The 17,334-nt window shown below is 34.8% G+C and overlaps 1 protein-coding gene across 6 annotated transcripts in view; it reads right to left on the bottom strand.

Annotated features, from left to right (window-relative positions):
• ZFAND4 (zinc finger AN1-type containing 4) overlaps positions 1-17,334 on the bottom strand; it is a 94,229-nt gene that overhangs the window by 4,113 nt on the left and 72,782 nt on the right. For 4 of the 6 annotated variants that reach the window (XM_081266892.1, XM_081266895.1, XM_081266896.1 and 1 more), the window contains 2 exons: positions 6,864-8,030; positions 6,292-6,346 (listed from right to left, as the gene is read on the bottom strand). In XM_081266892.1, coding sequence (XP_081123018.1) covers positions 6,292-6,346; positions 6,864-8,030 — 1,222 coding nt within the window. Of the gene's footprint in view, positions 1-6,291; positions 6,370-6,863; positions 8,031-17,334 lie in introns of all 6 variants that reach the window. The other 2 variants (XM_081266893.1, XR_014018870.1) reach the window with 2 other exon arrangements.

Below are 17,334 nucleotides of genomic sequence, written 5' to 3'. Positions count from 1 at the left end.
ATTGGCCTTTGATAAGTGCCATCAAGCATTTGTGAGTCCCTATTATTTTTAACAAGTATGGACAGTGGCTTTGAGCTTATCTGATGAATTGGGATGTATCTCAGTGGTAAGACGGTATACTTAGCATTCATAAGAAGACCAATGAAGAAACTTAGTAAGTCAATAAAGTAAAACTTACACCAAAAATTAGTCTCCAGATAACTCAGAATGATACAATTATTACTTAGTTGGGTTCAATTCTCAGCACCAAAATAAATAAATAGATAGATAGATAAATAAGAACTTGCACAGGACCCACAGGGACGGCATCTATACAAGATACCTAACAGAAGCACATTTATTTTCAACCACCTTTGAAGCTCAGGCTTAGGATATTCTTTCTAAAACAATGGTGGGTCAAAGAAAACTATTGATGATAAATTAGTTCAGTGCAGTCACATTTTCATTTTTCTTTCTGTAGGAGATTCTTTTTTTTTTTTTTTTTTTTAAAGAGAGTGAGAGAGGAGAGAGAGAGAGAGAATTTTTAATATTTATTTTTTAGTTCTCGGCGGACACAACTTCTTTGCTGGTATGTGGTGCTGAGGATCCAACCTGGGCCGCACGCATATCAGGCGAGCGCCCTACCGCTTGAGCCACATCCCCAGCCTGTAGGAGATTCTTGAACTCAATATTTTCCAAATTTTTTCATTTAAGAACTATTGTGAATGTGCAGACATAAAGAACATATTAGTGGGCTGGGGTTGTGGCTCAGTGTTAGAGCGCTCACCTAGCATGCACAAGGCACTGGGTTCCATCCTCAGCACTACATAAAGTAAAATAAGACATTGTATCCACCTAAAACTTAAGAATAGATATTTTTTTTAAAAAAGAACATATTAGTAACAGAATTAGGTGGCATAAAAACATCTGCCATTTCCTATGAAAACTGTTTCTATATGTTCTTCTACCCAAAGACAACTATTTATTAGTCATCTACTCCATCACTAATTTTCCTAATATTCCTTTGACCGGCATTGAAAGCCTTACATGTCCAATATGATGGTTTATAACTTTCCAGAGCCGTTTCCTACTATTTACCATGTCATACCAACCCTGAATGATGTACTGGGTCCGTTCACATCCAAAGTCTTTTTCCAAAATTCTCTACATCACATGCCACCCTATTAAAATTCTACTTATCCTGAAAGACATCATCAATCATCAACTCTTCTCTGAAGCTTCCTCACAAATGTGTATTACATGCATAAAGAAAAAATTCATAAAACAATGTTGATGTATAGAATAAAACTAAGGTTAAAAAAGATGGAGGCTTGGGGTAAAACTCAGTGGTAGAGCATTTGTCTAGCATGGTGGCTTTAATCCCAAGCACTGCCAAAGTAATTTTTTAAAAAGACAAAAATAATAGCAAATCAAAATAAAAATCTGTTGTGATTTTTTTTTTGTGGCACTAGAGACCAAACCCAGGGCCTTGTACATGCAAAGCAAGCACTCGACCAACTGAGCTATATCCCCAGCCCTCAAAATAAAAATCTATAATAACATAATAGCCAAGAATTAAAAAGAAATGTAGCTCAGTAGTAAAGCACTTCCTTAGCAAGCATAAGGCTCTGGATTCGATGTCTAGTGCCACATTAGAAAGTAAGAAAAAAGAACAAAATATTTCAAATACAAAGACCAAGTAAGGTAATGCTACAGAGCACCCGCTGATTTTGAAATTATGGAGATCTTTGGTGACCTCAGGATTAGCAATTTCAGAAGATCAGCAAGAAGAGAAGAAAGCACTGAAACCTACATTAAGACTGAAGGAGTAGATGAAAGAAATGCAAATTACTAAAAGGCTTTACTGTGAATTAGGACAGCACAGTATGTCAAGGAAAAACTATAATATTAAAAGTGGATATATCACAGGACTGGGTTTTGGCTCGGCAGTAGTGTGCTCACCTAGCACGTAGGAGGCCCTGGGTTCAATCCTCAGCACCACATATAAATAAACAAAATAAAGGAATTATGTTCATCTACAACTAAAAAAATTTTTTTAAAGTGGATGTATTACAGTAATCAAAACATTGTGGCACTGGCATATACATACATAGACCAATGGAAGAGAATAAAGACCTAAGAAATAAACCCTCATCTATGAGGTCAAATAACTTTCAACAAAGGTGCAAAGATCTGGCAAGATTTGGCACCTTTATTAAGGGAAGAGTAGTCTTTTCAATAAATGGTACTAGGAAAACTAGATGCCCACATTATAACAAAATAAAGCTGGGCTATCATCTAATATCATATTCAAAAATCAACTTAAAATGGATCAAAGATCTAAATGTATGGCCTACAACTATAAAACATCTAGAAGAAAACAACATGAGAAAACTTTCATGATATTGGATTTCTAGAACATGACACCAAAGACACGAGTGACAAAGGAGAAAATACACAAACTGGATTTCATGAAAATTAAAAACTTGTGCAACAAAAGACACTTTTTAAGAGAGTAAAAAGTTTAGGCATAGCAGCACTTACCTATAATCCTAGCAATTTAGGAGGCTGAAGCAAGAGGATTGCCAAGTTTAAGACCAGCCTCAGAAACTTAGTGAAACCTTAAGCAACTTGGCAAAACCCTGTCTCAAAATGCAAAACTAAAATAAAAGGGTTGGGGATAAAACTCAGTGATAAAGTGCCCCTGGGTTCAATCTCCAGTGCCAGAAAAACAAAAGTAGAGAAAAAAAGTGGAGAAAAGTTTGCAAATAATTTCATGATAAAGGCTTAATTTCTAGAATACATAAATGACTTGTAAAATCCAACAATACAAAACAACCAGGCTGATTAAAAAATGTATAAAGGACAGGAATAGATATTTCTCTAAAGATATAATAATGGCAAGAAACACCTGATTCTTGTTATTAACTCTTGTGCTATGGGTGTCCTATTAAGGAATTTGGAGCCCGACCCCACAATATGTAGATCGGAGCCAACTTTTTCTTCTATCAGACGCAGAGTCTCTGTGGGACTTACTCAAACTGAAAAGTTTTTTCTCAGCAAGAGAAAAACAATAAGAGAGGTAAATAGGGAGCCTACATCATGGGAACAAATTTTTACTCCTCACACTTCAGATAGACCCCTAATATCCAGAGTATACAAAGAACTCAAAAAATTAAACAATAAGATAACAAATAACCCAATCAACAAATGGGCCAAGGACCTGAACAGACACTTCTCAGAGGAGGATATACAATCAATCAACAAGTACATGAAAAAATGCTCACCATCTCTAGCAGTCAGAGAAATGCAAATCAAAACCACCCTAAGATACCATCTCACTCCAGTAAGATTGGCAGCCATTATGAAGTCAAACAACAACAAGTGCTGGCGAGGATGTGGGGAAAAGGGTACTCTTGCACATTGCTGTGGGGCTGCAAACTGGTGCGGCCAATTTGGAAAGCAGTATGGAGATTTCTGGGAAAGCTGGGAATGGAACCACCACCATTCGACCCAGCTATTGCTCTTCTCGGACTATTCCCTGAAGACCTTAAAAGAGTGTACTACAGGGATACTGCCACATCGATGTTCATAGCAGCACAATTCACAATTGCTAGACTGTGGAACCAACCCAGATGCCCTTCAATAGATGATTGGATAAAAAATGTGGCATTTATACACCATGGAATATTACGCAGCACTAAAAAATGACAAAATCATGGAATTTGCAGGGAAATGGATGGCACTAGAGCAGATTATGCTTAGTGAAGCTATCCAATCCCTAAAAAACAAATACCAAATGTCTTTTTTGATATAATGAGAACAACTAAGAACAGAGCAGGGAGGAAGAGCAGGAAGAAAAGATCAACATTAAACAGATACATTAGGTGGGAGGGAAAGGGAGAGAAAAGGGAAATTGCATGGTAATGGAGGGAGACCCTCATTGTTATACAAAATTTCACATAAGAGGTTGTGAGGGCAACGGGAAAATAAACAAGGAGAGAAATGAATTACAGTAGATGGGGTAGAGAGAGATGATGGGAGGGGAGGGGAGGGGGGATAGTAGAGGATAGGAAAGGTAGCAGAATACAACAGTTACTAATAGGGCATTATGTAAAAATGTGGATGTGTAACCGATGTGATTCTGCAATCTGTATATGGGGTAAAATTGGGAGTTCATAACCAACTTGAATCTAATGTATGAAACATGATATGTCAAGAGCTTTGTAATGTTTTGAACAACCAATAAAAAAATTAAAAAAAATAATAAAAGAAACACCTGAAATTTAGCCAACGAGGCAATCAACATCACTAATTAGAGAATTGATGATATCACTAATCATTACAGAAATGTAAATCAAGCTAGGTATCCTGGCACATGCCTATAATCCCAGCAATTTGGGAGGCCAAGGCAAGGGGATCACAAGTTAAGACCAGTCTCAGCAACTTAGTGAGGCCCTAAGATACTTAGGAAGATCTTGTCTCAAAATTTTTAAAAATTATAAATGAATAAAAAATAAAGAAATGCAAATCAAAACCACATTACATATCACCTTACACTCATTAAAATGGCTATTTGGAAAACAAAAACAGAAAACAAGTACAAACAAGGAGAACTGGAATCCTGTGCACTATTAGTGGGAAAATAATATGGTGGTTCCTCAAAAAATTAAAAATAAATCAGGTGTGGTAGCACCTGTAATCCCAGTAACTCAAGAAGCTGAGACAGGAAAACTGCAAATTCAAGGCCGGCCCCAGAAACTTAGCAAGGCCCTGTGTTAAAATAAAAAAACAAAAAGGGCTGGTAATTTAGCTCAGAGGTACTATGCCCTCGGTTCAATCCCCAGTACAAAAAAAAAAAAAAAAAAAAAAGAGAGAAAAATAAAGTACCATATGATCCAGCAGTTTCATTTCTGATATACACCCCAAGGAATTTAAAGTAGTATCTCAAGTTCGCAGCACTATTACTCACTCTAGCTAAAATGTGGAATCAACACAGGTATATTACTGACTGATAAATGGATAAGCAAACTGTGCTACATAAAACAATGGAATATATGTCTTAAAAAGGAAGAAAATGTGGACACATGCTACAACACAGATAAACCTTGAAGACACTATGATAAGTGAAATAAGCCAGTCACAAAAAGACAAATACTATATACACTTATATGGTACTTAAGAGTAGTCAAAAAACATCCAGACAGGAGAAAGAATGATGGTTGCTGAGGGAAGCAGGGAGGGAGAAAATAAGGACTTGGTGGTTCTTTTTTGTTTTTGTTTTGTTTTTGAGATGGGGTTTTCCTATATTGTGCCTATGCAAAGTTTCAGTTTTGTAAGATGAAAAGAGTTCTGGAGATAGATGGTGGTTATGGTTGCCCAATAATGGGAATATACTTAATGCAAAGAAACTGTATACTTAAAATTATTAAAAAAGTAAAAACTCACATGATAACTATAACATATAAAGTATAAAGGTGGCACATCTTGGATAATGAGTTTCCCAACTCTGGTCTGGGTATTAAAACAAAATAAAGATAGGAATAGCTTCCCTATCCTTGAAAATACTGACTGATTAGTGCAACTTTAAGGTGACAGCACTTACTGGTAGGAGGAAATACTAATGTTATAGTCACTCCTGTTACTATGTTTTAGACAGGGCTGGTCCTAGAGATTGCTCCTTTCTTTTTCTTTTTTAGTACTAGAGATTGAACCCAGGAGCACTTCACCACTAAGCTACATCCCAAAGTCCTTTTTTTAAAACTTTTTATTTTCAGACAGTGTCTTGCTAAGTTGCTGAGGCTGGCCTCAAACTTGTGAACCTCCTGCCTCAGCCTCCCAAGTCACTGGCATTACAGGTATATATGCCACTGAGCCCACCTATTTTTTTTCTTTTATCCAGAAATAACTATCAGTCCATCAAAAAGAGAGTCTTACCCTTGATACTGAAGCAATGATGTTAAAAACATCTTTCTAGAGTAATTCCTCAAAGCCCATTCAGTATCCCATCAGGACTCAAGAGTGGCCAGCCACTAGGGGATGGGAACTATATGTTAATTCTTCAATAATCTTGTTTTTTCATATAGACCATATCTTTTCCCAGACAAAGGATGTCAATTTCAAATTCTGTTTTATTCTTCACTATGGTCAGTTCACATAATGAATTTCTGAACTGGAATAAAGTTTAGGGAGAGAGTTTACTCTGTATATACCATAGAAAATGTTCTTCCCATTTCTCTTTGAAAATTCAACACTATACATAGTAATGTGATTATTAGCTTTATATTATTTTCAAAATAATCTATAGCTTACCTACTCTTTTCCCTGCTGCTGCATTATTTCCATTCATTCCAATACCACGGGCAGACTACAATTAAAACACAAAAACACCTACAGAGGTGAGTCAATGGAGAATAGAAGAGATCACCAAACATGAAATACTTGCATTTTATTACTAAGATGCTATTGGGCTTCCATTGAAAATTATCTAATCTATCTTTGTTTAATTAACAAATTAACTCCAAAACTGCTTGTCACTTTTAGTAATATTATTTAGATTTGATGGCTCAGATAAGAGTTCCTACTTTGAGAAAAATATTAGTAAAAACATTCAGTATTTAGCAATATATAATAAACTGTTTATATGAACTTATTTTCAAATCACACTTCTCAATCTGGGGCTAATATTATTTGAAATTTTATCATAAAAATATTTTTTTTTAATTTTTAAAGATTTTTTATAAACTAGGCAAATATTTTCAGAGAAACTTATGAAAAAAGTCCAACCTTAGACCCCTATTTTCTGTAAACAAAAATCAAACTTTAAATATGATGAATAACTTACAAGGATAACTACCAGATTATGTTGAAATGAAAACACTTACTAGAAAAAAATCTGTAGGTTCTGACTGGGGAGAACTTTTCCTAAGGCTTTCTTCCTGAAAATGCTGAAGGTTTGTAGACAGACCAATTCCAGAGGGCCGGAGCCTGCCTGCCCCACGTGTGCTCTGTAAACTGTCTTTGCTTGCGCTCTGCGCCAGTGAAGCAAAAAAACCAACATTATTTACACAACCAACGGGCTCTTTGGAAGCCTTGTTGGCTATTTCTGTAATGTCCCGAGCCTCAACTTTGGAAATAATATCAGATCTTTTCCCAGGCGAATCAACTTTAATACCACGAAAGCGAGTAGTCCTAGAGAAGGAAGAATCTGCCATGGTTCGAACATCCAATGACCTGAGCGTGTTTTGTGAAGCAGAAGGGAGGTTCCCAGACTCCAAACATTTGGACTGTCTCTGTGGTTTCACCAGAAAATTACGCAGTGGCGTTGGAGTAGAACAGCGAAGTGGTGACAAGAGTCCATTCTTGTGAGGACTTAATTCGCGGTGGTTGAGAACTGCAGTGTCTACTGACTCACCACTCAACACTCGTGTAACGCGTTTCAGATGCTGCTCTGTGACTCTCAACCCTTTGTCATCATTAGTGAGTAAGAGCTCTGTGTTTGCCTTTTGAACGCCTTCTAAGCTACTGTTCTGTTCAGTAGCATTTCCTTCTGAAACCGAGGCAAATGGACCCACTTTAAGTAGAAGTGATTCTTCAGGTACACTCCTTTCTGAAGTTGGAAATAAGACACTATCATCTTTGTTATTAGAGGGTAAGTTCCCTGAAATGTGTTTTGTCCGCCTGGGCAGGGATGATCCAAGAACAGAACCAGCAAGCTCTCCATCACTTTCCAACTCCATATGGGGTACCTGAGGTATCAGTCTGCTGTTACTGCTAGAATGAGACAGAGTGTTACTCTTACAGTTATTCTCCTCCTTAAGTGCTTCACCAGTGAGAGACGAAATAGGTCTATCTGCAGGGGGCTGAGTTGCCAAAGTTGCAGCTGCCTTCCTGGATGGTTCTGGTAGATATTCATTTCCAGGAGAAGATAAACAAGATTGCCCAATGTGTGGCAGGACTCTTAACAACCTGTGGCGTGCTGCTGCTGTGGAACTGCTAGAAGGTCGAGGAGCTATAGGTGGATGAGGTTTTACTTTGACAACTTTCTTAGGCTATAAGAAAAGAGTGAATATATAATTCCTTTACACAGATGAGCTGACTCTGGTAGCTGCTTTTATCCTAGACTCATTCTCTGGATAGTATGCAACTCTACATCCACCAAACATACTCTTTAAAACTGAAGGTTATGAGCTGGGCACAGTGGTGCTTGCCTCTACTCCCAGCAACTTGGGAGGCTGAGGCAGAAAGATCATAAGTTAAAGGCCAGCCTTAGCAACTTAGCAAGACCTTATCTCAAAATAAAAAATAAAAGGAATGAGGATGTACCTCGGTAGTAGAGCATCCACGGACTCAATTGCTAGTACCAGAAAAATAAATAAATATATAAATAAAATTTTTTAAATGAAGATTATGATTCTAAGCTGTAGAGATTAATAGCAGTTGCCTAAATCTGAGTATCTTCATGCATTCTCTAAAATAAAATAAAGCAAAACAACAAAAAATCCACAACCAAACAGATGAATAATATAATTAAATAAAATCACCCATATCCCACCCTTCAGCAAACTGGGAGAGATTCAAGTAATATGAAATTCAAAGAAGCAGTAATTAGGAAAAAACCTAAACCTAAAAGACTTATCTGCAAAACCTATGCCAGTGGTAGAGAGTCAAGAAAGTGTAGCTTCAAAAACTGAACCCACAAAAAAGAAAATATACTTGTCATAAAAATACTGAAAAAGGTCTAAGATCTAAATCTGGGATGTCAAACATGAGATATATTATGCTTTGTATCTTTAATGTCCCTGAAGAGGTCATGTACTAGACAATGCAGGAATGTTTAGAGGTGAAATTAATAGACTATGAGAGCTGTACCCTCATCAGTGGATTAATCCATTTGAAGGATTAATAATATGCATGAACTGCTGGGTGTGGAAGCACACTCCTGTAGTCCCAGTGACTCAGGAGGCTGAGACAGGAAGATCACAAGTTCAAAGTCAGCCTCAGCAAAAAAGCGAGGCACTAAGCAACTCAGTGAGACCCTGTCTCTGAATAAAATACAAAATAGGGATGGGGGTGTGGCAAAGTAGTCAAGTACCCCTGAGTTCAATCCCTGGTACCCCAATAATAATAATAATAATAATAATAATAATAATAATAATAATAATAATATGCATGAACAACTGGGTGGTTAGGCAAGTAGGGTATAGCTGGAGGAGTTATATCACTAGGGGTGTGGTCTTGGCATATATCTGTCCCTGAACCCTTCCCCACACCCTCTGCTTCCCAGTATCCAGAAGCTGAGCAATTTTCCTCCATCATGCCCTTCTGTCATGATGTTCTACCTCACCTTGGGCCCATAGTGATGGAGTGGGCCCATGCATTGAACCTCTGAAACTATAAGCCTAAACTAAACATTTCCTCTTATAAGTTGTTCTTATCAGGTATTTTAGACATGGAGACAAAATGCTGATTAACAGAGTCTACAAAGAAATCAAAAGGAAGCAACCTGAAATAATTTAGTACCCAAGGAGATAGTATTATTCATGGGAGGAAGGAATAAAGAAGAGTAAATCAGAAGGGCAAGGTACCTTTCAAGAATAAATGTAAAGAAGGAAGCAAAAAGAGGAAAGCAAAGATCATAGAGAAACAAAAGTAAATCACAAATTATAATGCACAAATTTAAAAAAAAAATAAATGAATTCAAGGGACACTGGCAGAGGAAGTGAATTGGGGGAGGGAGAAGGGGTGGAAAAGAGAAATCACTGGGAAATGAATTGGACCAAATTATGTTATACACATGTATCAATATGCCACAATGAACCCCACGATCATATATAACTATAAGGCACTAATAAAAACATTAAAAAGTGAATCACACAAAAATCAGAACACACACTAAGCATTCCCTCAAAGAAAAGAGTGCTACTGATTAAAACAACTAAAAAATCATACAGTTGTGTGGCACACGCCTGTAATCTCAGCAACTTAGGAGGCTGAGGTAAGAGGATAAAAAATTAGAGGATAGCCTCAGCAATTTAGTGAGACCTTATCTCAAAATTTAAAAAATGAAAAAGGACCAGTGATGTAGCTCAGGGGTGGAGTGTCTCTGGGATTGAACCCAATCCCATTAAAAAAAAGGAAAGAAAACAAAAAAACTTGAATACAAAACTCTCACTTTTGTATATTAACCACAACTATTAATACTTACCAAATAAATAAAATTATGGGAAAATCAGAAAAGAAAAAGAAAAGGGCACACCAAATCCATAAAAACTATAAAAATAAAACAGAAAAAAGTGAGAATTAGAATATTTCAACTACTTAAAATTTTCTCCCAACACAATGAAATGAAAGACCACTGCATCACAACACTCCAAACTGAATCAGATAAGATTAAGTTAGTATTTGCATGTATTTTTTAAAAAATTATATCAAGTGGCACATACCTATAATCTCACTTTACTTGGGAGGCTAAGGCAGAAGGATTACAAGTTTGAGACCAGCCTTGGCAATTTAGGGAGACTCTGTCTCAAAATAAAAAATAAAAGGTTCATCTCTAGTACTATGGGGAAAAAAAGTCATACCAAACAGTAAATCCCAAAACTGAAGACACAATGAACAACAGAGTGATATAAATATCAGGCCTAGAAATAATCTCCAGAAAATGAAATCATGTTAAAATGAAGAGTAAATTATCAGTTATACAAGGAGACCAGATTCTACTGAATATTTAATAAAGAATACTGGGAAGGGGTCAGGGTTGTGGCTCAGTGATAGAGTGCTTACCTAGCATGTGTGAAGCACTGGGTTCAAGCCTCAGTACCACATAACAATAAATAAATTAAATAAAGGTCTGTACCCATCTACAACTTAAAAAAATAGGAAAAAAAATAGTGGAAAAAGGTATGAAAACGGGCAAGAAAATTAAAATAAGAATTTAAAATGATGAGAAAAAGTAGTTGAATAGAAGACAAAGACATTCCAATATGTGTACAAAGGAAGCCCCTAGAACACATTTAAAAACTAATATATATATTATAAGAAATTGTCCTGAAATAAGACTTGAATCATTATGTTAAAAAAGACTTTATTTTGTTTAAACAAATAAAATAAAGGTATTGTGTCCATCTACAACTAAAAAAATAATATAAAAACTACTCAATGTACTGTGAAAATTGACCCAGAACAGTAAATTCTAAGACCTATCCTAAATTAAGTCATTTACAAAGAAAATAAGTGGGATTGTCAACTGGATTTCTCAATGGCAATATAGGAAGTAAGACAAAAATGGAGCAAAATTTTACAGAAATGCCTGGGAAATCAAATCACATTTTACACTCAGTTAAAGGGTAAAGAAAAGGTTCCGAACATGCAAAAACTCAGTAATTTCTGTTCTTATAAACCTTTTTGAAGAATTTACTAACCAAAAAGTATAGAGAAACTTTAGTAAAAAAAGATTGATAGTAAGTATGGTATATATGTCATTGAAACGAAAATATCAGTGGGCATAAGGAATGCACATTTGGAGAAAAAAGAAGTTCACTGTCACATAATATACTGATGGTCATTAATAAGTAGGATTTAAAAGATATTGATGGTATATGGTCCTGATATTAGGCAAGGAAAGTTTAAGGGTAAAGATGCTAAAGATATGACATAAATAAAATATTTCATAACATTTTAGGATTTGCAGTACAATGAAAATATGCTACTAGTATTTATGTACCAAGTCACACAGCATCTATCTCCTTAAAACAAAAAACTATGGGAGATGAAAAGAGATATGCACAGAAAGTTTCTAATTATAGACTTTCATGTATCATTATTTTCATTCCAAAAGATTAAGTGGACAAGTTAAAAAAAAGAAAACAGCAGATCTAAACAACCTATTATTAAGGTTGATTTTATAGATATAAATACCAAATTTTTACACTTAAATTAGAAAATACCTTTGAAATACACATAGAATATATATGAAAAGTGATATTGAATCTCAATGAATAAAATTCTAATGAGTAGAAATGTTAACAACATTGTCCAATTTCCATGAAATAAAACTAGCAATCCATTAAATTATTTTTGTACTGACAAAAATTATACACTAACAAAAATCATAAGTTTACTTTAAAAACAATTAAAGTACTGCAAATTGACATTGTATTACCATTATTAGTATTACTAGTATTTTGTAATTAAAATCCTACAAGTTGACACGTTCCCACTGATGTGTTAACTGAGAAAAATATATCATCTTTGAAATATTTCTAGCAAAAATGTTTTAACCTGCATGATAAAACTATCAGACAAATCCATATTTAGGGATATTCTGTAAAATAATGGGCCTACACTCTTAAAATACCTGACATGAATGTCCAAATAAAATTTAAAAAATAATTGTTTAACCAAATTGTCTAAGCAAACATTACATCTAAATGCAATGCAGATTTATTTTATTTTATTTTAATTTTTTTGAGATACAGTCATGCTGTTGCCCATACTAGCACTGCACTCCTAGACTGAAGCAATCTACCTGCCTTGGCCTCCCTAGTAGCTGGAACTAGAGACATGTGCCAGAGTACGTGGCTATGTGATTCTTGATTGAAAACAAAACAAAACAAAATGCTATCAAAGCATATTATTGAGATGTGGAAAATGTGAATACAGATGACATAATGTGCATCAGTGACACATTTTATGAGCATGTTAATTGCATGGAAAGAGAAGGAGAAAGCCCTTATTCTTAGGAGATACATGGTAAATGAAATATTTAGAAAGTGTCATAATATCTACAATTAATTCCCAAACAAATCAGAGGAAAAAATTAGGGAGAAAAAGCAAATGTGAGAAGGCATTAATTAGTGAATCCAGGTAAAGTGTGTATGTGTGTGTGTGTGTGTGTGTGTGTGTGTGTGTGTGTGTGTTTCCAATGCTGCAGATGGAACCCAGGGCCTTGCACATGCCAGACATATGTTTTATCACTGAGCTACATTCCCAGCCTTGGTATAGTATATGTTGATCTTCATTGTAGTAGTCTTATTTCTGAGAAATTAAACATTTTTCAAAATTAAAAGAAATAAAGCAAATAAGTTTTCAGAAAAATGCTGAGAATTCATTGCCAGAAATCTTTTAAAAAAGAAATAATTCCATAAGAGGTAAAATAATTGAAGGAAATACATAACTACAGGAAAGAACAAGTGATAACAGAAAAGGTGAATATGAGCTGGGTGTGGTGGCGCACACCTGTAATCCAAGTGACTCAGGAGGTTGAGAAAGGAGGATCACAAGTTCAAAGCCAGCCTCAGCAACTTGGCGAGACATGTATCAAAATTAAAAATAAGAAGGGCTGGGGATGTATCTCAGTGGTAAAGCACCCCTGGATTCAATCCCTGGTCCCAAAAAAAGAAAAGAGAGAGAAAGCAAACAACACAGTGAATTCCAAAACCATTTACTATCCATAAGAACGGGAGTCTAACTAGAGTAAGATATATTCCATGCTTATGTAATCATATCAAAATTGATTCTGCTGTCATAGATAACTAAAAATAATAAAAATAAAAGAAAAGGTGAATGTATAGGGAAATATAAATAACTGAAGAGAGCTGGGGTTGTGGCTCAGTGGCAGAGTGCTTGCCTACCACATGTGAGGCCCTGGGTTCGATCCTCAGCACCACATAAACAAAATTAAATAAAATGAAGGTATTGTGCCCAACTACAAATAAAAAGTAAATATAATAAATAAATAACTGAATATTGGCAATATAAAACAACTAGAGGGGGCTGAGGATGTAGCTCAGTGGTAGAGTATTTGCGTGGCATGCATGAAGCCCTGGGTTCAATCCTCAGCACTGTGAAAAATACATAAATAAATAAATTGGGGAGGGTGTTCAAAATACGTGTAGACACTTAAATGCTTGGCTACAATGACACAAAAGTTGTTGGAAGTATAATGAAGTTGGTATTCTAGGATTTGGGCATTAACAAGAAAATAGCAGGAATCATTTTTATAAGACTGCAATAAATCAAAGATGCACAGTATATAATCTCTAAGTTAACCACTTAAAGGAACCAGCCTAAGAATATAAGACTAACAAAAAAGTATATAGATGAAAATTAAATAAAATTAATATTAAAAAGGAAGGGGGTTGTAGCTCAGTGGAAGAATGCTTACTTAGCACATGTAAGGCATTGGGTTCAATCCTCAGTACCACATAAAAATAAATAAATAAAATAAAGGTATTGTGTCCATCTACAACTAAAAAATATTTTTAAAAAAGGAGAGGAGGGGGACAAAATGAAACAAAATGGGTAGTAAAATAGAAAACAAATAGATGAAAAATCTGAATACAATTAGTAATTTCACTAAATGTAAATAAAAAATAAATGTCAGTTTAGATTTTTAAAAAATGAGCTAAACCATGTGCTGCTTAAATTATAACAGAGATTGAAAATAATAGAATGGAAAAGATACCATACATACCCTGCAGAAAAACAAAAAAAAAATACGTTAGTCAAAGCAGATATTTTAAGAGTGCTACTTAAAATAAGGAAAAACATTTTATAATAGTAAGTGTTCAACCATAAGGAAGATATCACAATCCAGAATCTATACTAAACCCAATGAAAGAACTTCACAATATAAAACGCAAAAATAAAGAACTGAAAGGAAAAATAAATCCACAACTATAGAAAAAGAGTTTAACCTAACTCTCTTAATGATTGATAGAAAACAGAATACCCACTTCAAAAACAAAAAATAAAGACAAACCAGAAAGGATACAGAAACAAAATCTGAACAACATAATTAACAAAGTTGATAAATTAACAAACTGATAGACATTTTACATATCAGAATATATTTTACAATAAATATCAATATATATCAGAATTTATTTATATAACATCAGAATATACAGTTTTTTCAAGGGTAAAAGTAGGATTGCCAATATGCTTATATTCATAAACCTCAACTACCTTCAAAAGATTAAAATCCTTTCAGTATGTTTTCTCATAAATTAAGCTATAAATCACTATTAAAAAGGTATACAGGGGGGCTGGGGATGTGGCTCAAGTGGTGGCGCGCTCGCCTGGCATGCGTGCGGCCCGGGTTCGATCCTCAGCACCACATACCAACAAAGATGTTGTGCCTGCCGAAAAACTAAAAAAAATAAATAAATAAATAAAGATTAAAAAAAAAAAAGGTATACAGGGCTGGGGATATAGATCAGTTGGAAGAGTGCTTGCTTCACATGCACAAGGCCCTGGGTTTAATCCCCAGCACCACAAAATAACAATAATTATTATTATTATTGTTATTATTATTAATATTATCGTATACAAAATTGCAACATGTTTGCAAACTAGAGCCTACTAGTAACCCTGTAAACCATGCGGGGGGGGGGGAACCCCAATATCAAAGAGGTCTACATATTTAATGTAAAATCTATCAAAATCCCAAAAGTTTGGCTGGGTGGGGTAGTGCACGTCTGTAATCCCAGCTGCTTGGGAGGAGGAGGCAGGAGGATTGGGAGTTCAAAGTCAGCCTCAGCAATTTAGCAAGGCACTAAGCAACTCAGTGAGACCCTGTTTCTAAATAAAATACAAAACAGGGCTGGGATGAGGCTTGGTGATCGAGTGCCCCTGAGTTCAATTCCAGTTCAATACCCCCCCCAAAATCCCAAAAGTTCAAAAAATAAATAAAGTTTAAACATAAATAGAAAAAATACACCCTAAAAGTAACAGTATTGCCACTGTGAAAAAGTTTTGTTAAGTTTTTAAAAATTAAAAATAGAATTAATGTATTACCCAACAATTTCAACTCTGGTATATAATAAAAGGAGTGAAAGCAAGTTCTCAAAGAGATATTTTGTACTACCATGTTCATAGCATCATTATTCACAGTGGCTAAAATATGGAAGCAACCCAAGTGACTACTGATGGATAAATAAATAAATAAATAAAATGCTAAAGATGCAATGGAATATTATTCAATCTTTAAAATGAAGGAAATTCTGACACATTCTATGACATGAATAAACCTCAGAGCATTATACTAAATGAAGTAAGCCAGTCACAAAAAGACAAATGCTGCATGATTTCACCTTATATGAAGAATCAAATTCCTAGATATAGAAAATGGAATGGTGGTTGTCAAGAGGTTGGGGAGGATGGGTACTAGGGAAGTTGGGATTTTGTTTTTTTATTTTGGAACTGAAGACTGAACCCAGGGACACTTAACCACTGAGCCACATCCCCAACCATTTTTAATTTTTTAAATTTTGAGACAGAGTCTCGCTAAGTTGCTTAGGGCCTTGCCAAGTTGCTGAGGCTGGCTTTGAACTTGCAATCCTCCTGCCTTAGCCTCCTGAGTTGCTGTGCCACCACACCTGGATGGGGAGTTGCTTTTTAATGAGTACAGAGTTTCAGTTTTGCAAGATAAAGTTCTCAAGACTGGTTGCACAAAAATGTGAAAGTACTTTACATACTGAATGGTGAGTACAACTTGAAGATGGTTAAGATGGGAAATTTTATCTTCACAATTAAGAATAAAAAAATTTAAAGTTCATGACAGAATCTAGGTGATAATAAATCTAGGTGTTAATTTCAATTTAACTGTTTGTTGGAAAAGGAAAAACACAGACTAATTTTTCTCATGAAGAAAAATTAACATAAAAAAGGAAGTAAAAACAACATAAAAAGAGAACAAACCACAACCAAGAGTGGTTCATTCCAAGAATGCAAGAATTGTTCTACATTTTTAAAATCAATTTGTCACATTATCCGAATATTTTATTCAGGGTACAATATTTTAAAACTTCCCTTTGGATTTCTTCTTTGACCTATTAATTATTTAGAAATGTGTTATTTTCAAACATCGGAAGACTTCCCAGATACTTTGTATTTAACTATATTCTCTTATAAATTAGAGCATTTACGTTGGCATTATTTGAATATTTTAAAATTTATTGGGACTTCTTTCATGGCACACAATGTGGTTTCTTTTAGTGGATGCTCTTCTCAATTCCCCCTGAATATCAGAAAAATGCAAAGTGAAATCAGTGTGATTTCACTATATACCAACCAGAATGGCAAAAATAAAAACAGGAGAACCATTCAAGATACTGGTTAAGAACATGAAAAAAAAAACTGCAACTCTCATTCGCTGTTGGACAGATATAAACTAGTTTAATCACTATGGAAAACTAATAAAATTTACAATAAAACTAGAATAGTAGCTATAATCCATAATAGGTAAATATTTACACAGCATTTTAAAAAGAATTCAAGATTAACTTTAAACTATCTTTTATTATCCTTCAAGTTCTAGAGAGATGAATTGTTTTGTTGTTTTGTTTTGGT

Source organism: Spermophilus citellus (genome assembly GCF_964194105.1).
Source record: "Spermophilus citellus genome assembly, chromosome: 15".
Classification (NCBI taxonomy): Eukaryota; Metazoa; Chordata; class Mammalia; order Rodentia; family Sciuridae; genus Spermophilus; species Spermophilus citellus.
The sequence above is the reverse complement of the archived record's forward strand: the minus strand, read 5'-3'. Positions and strand labels throughout refer to the sequence as shown.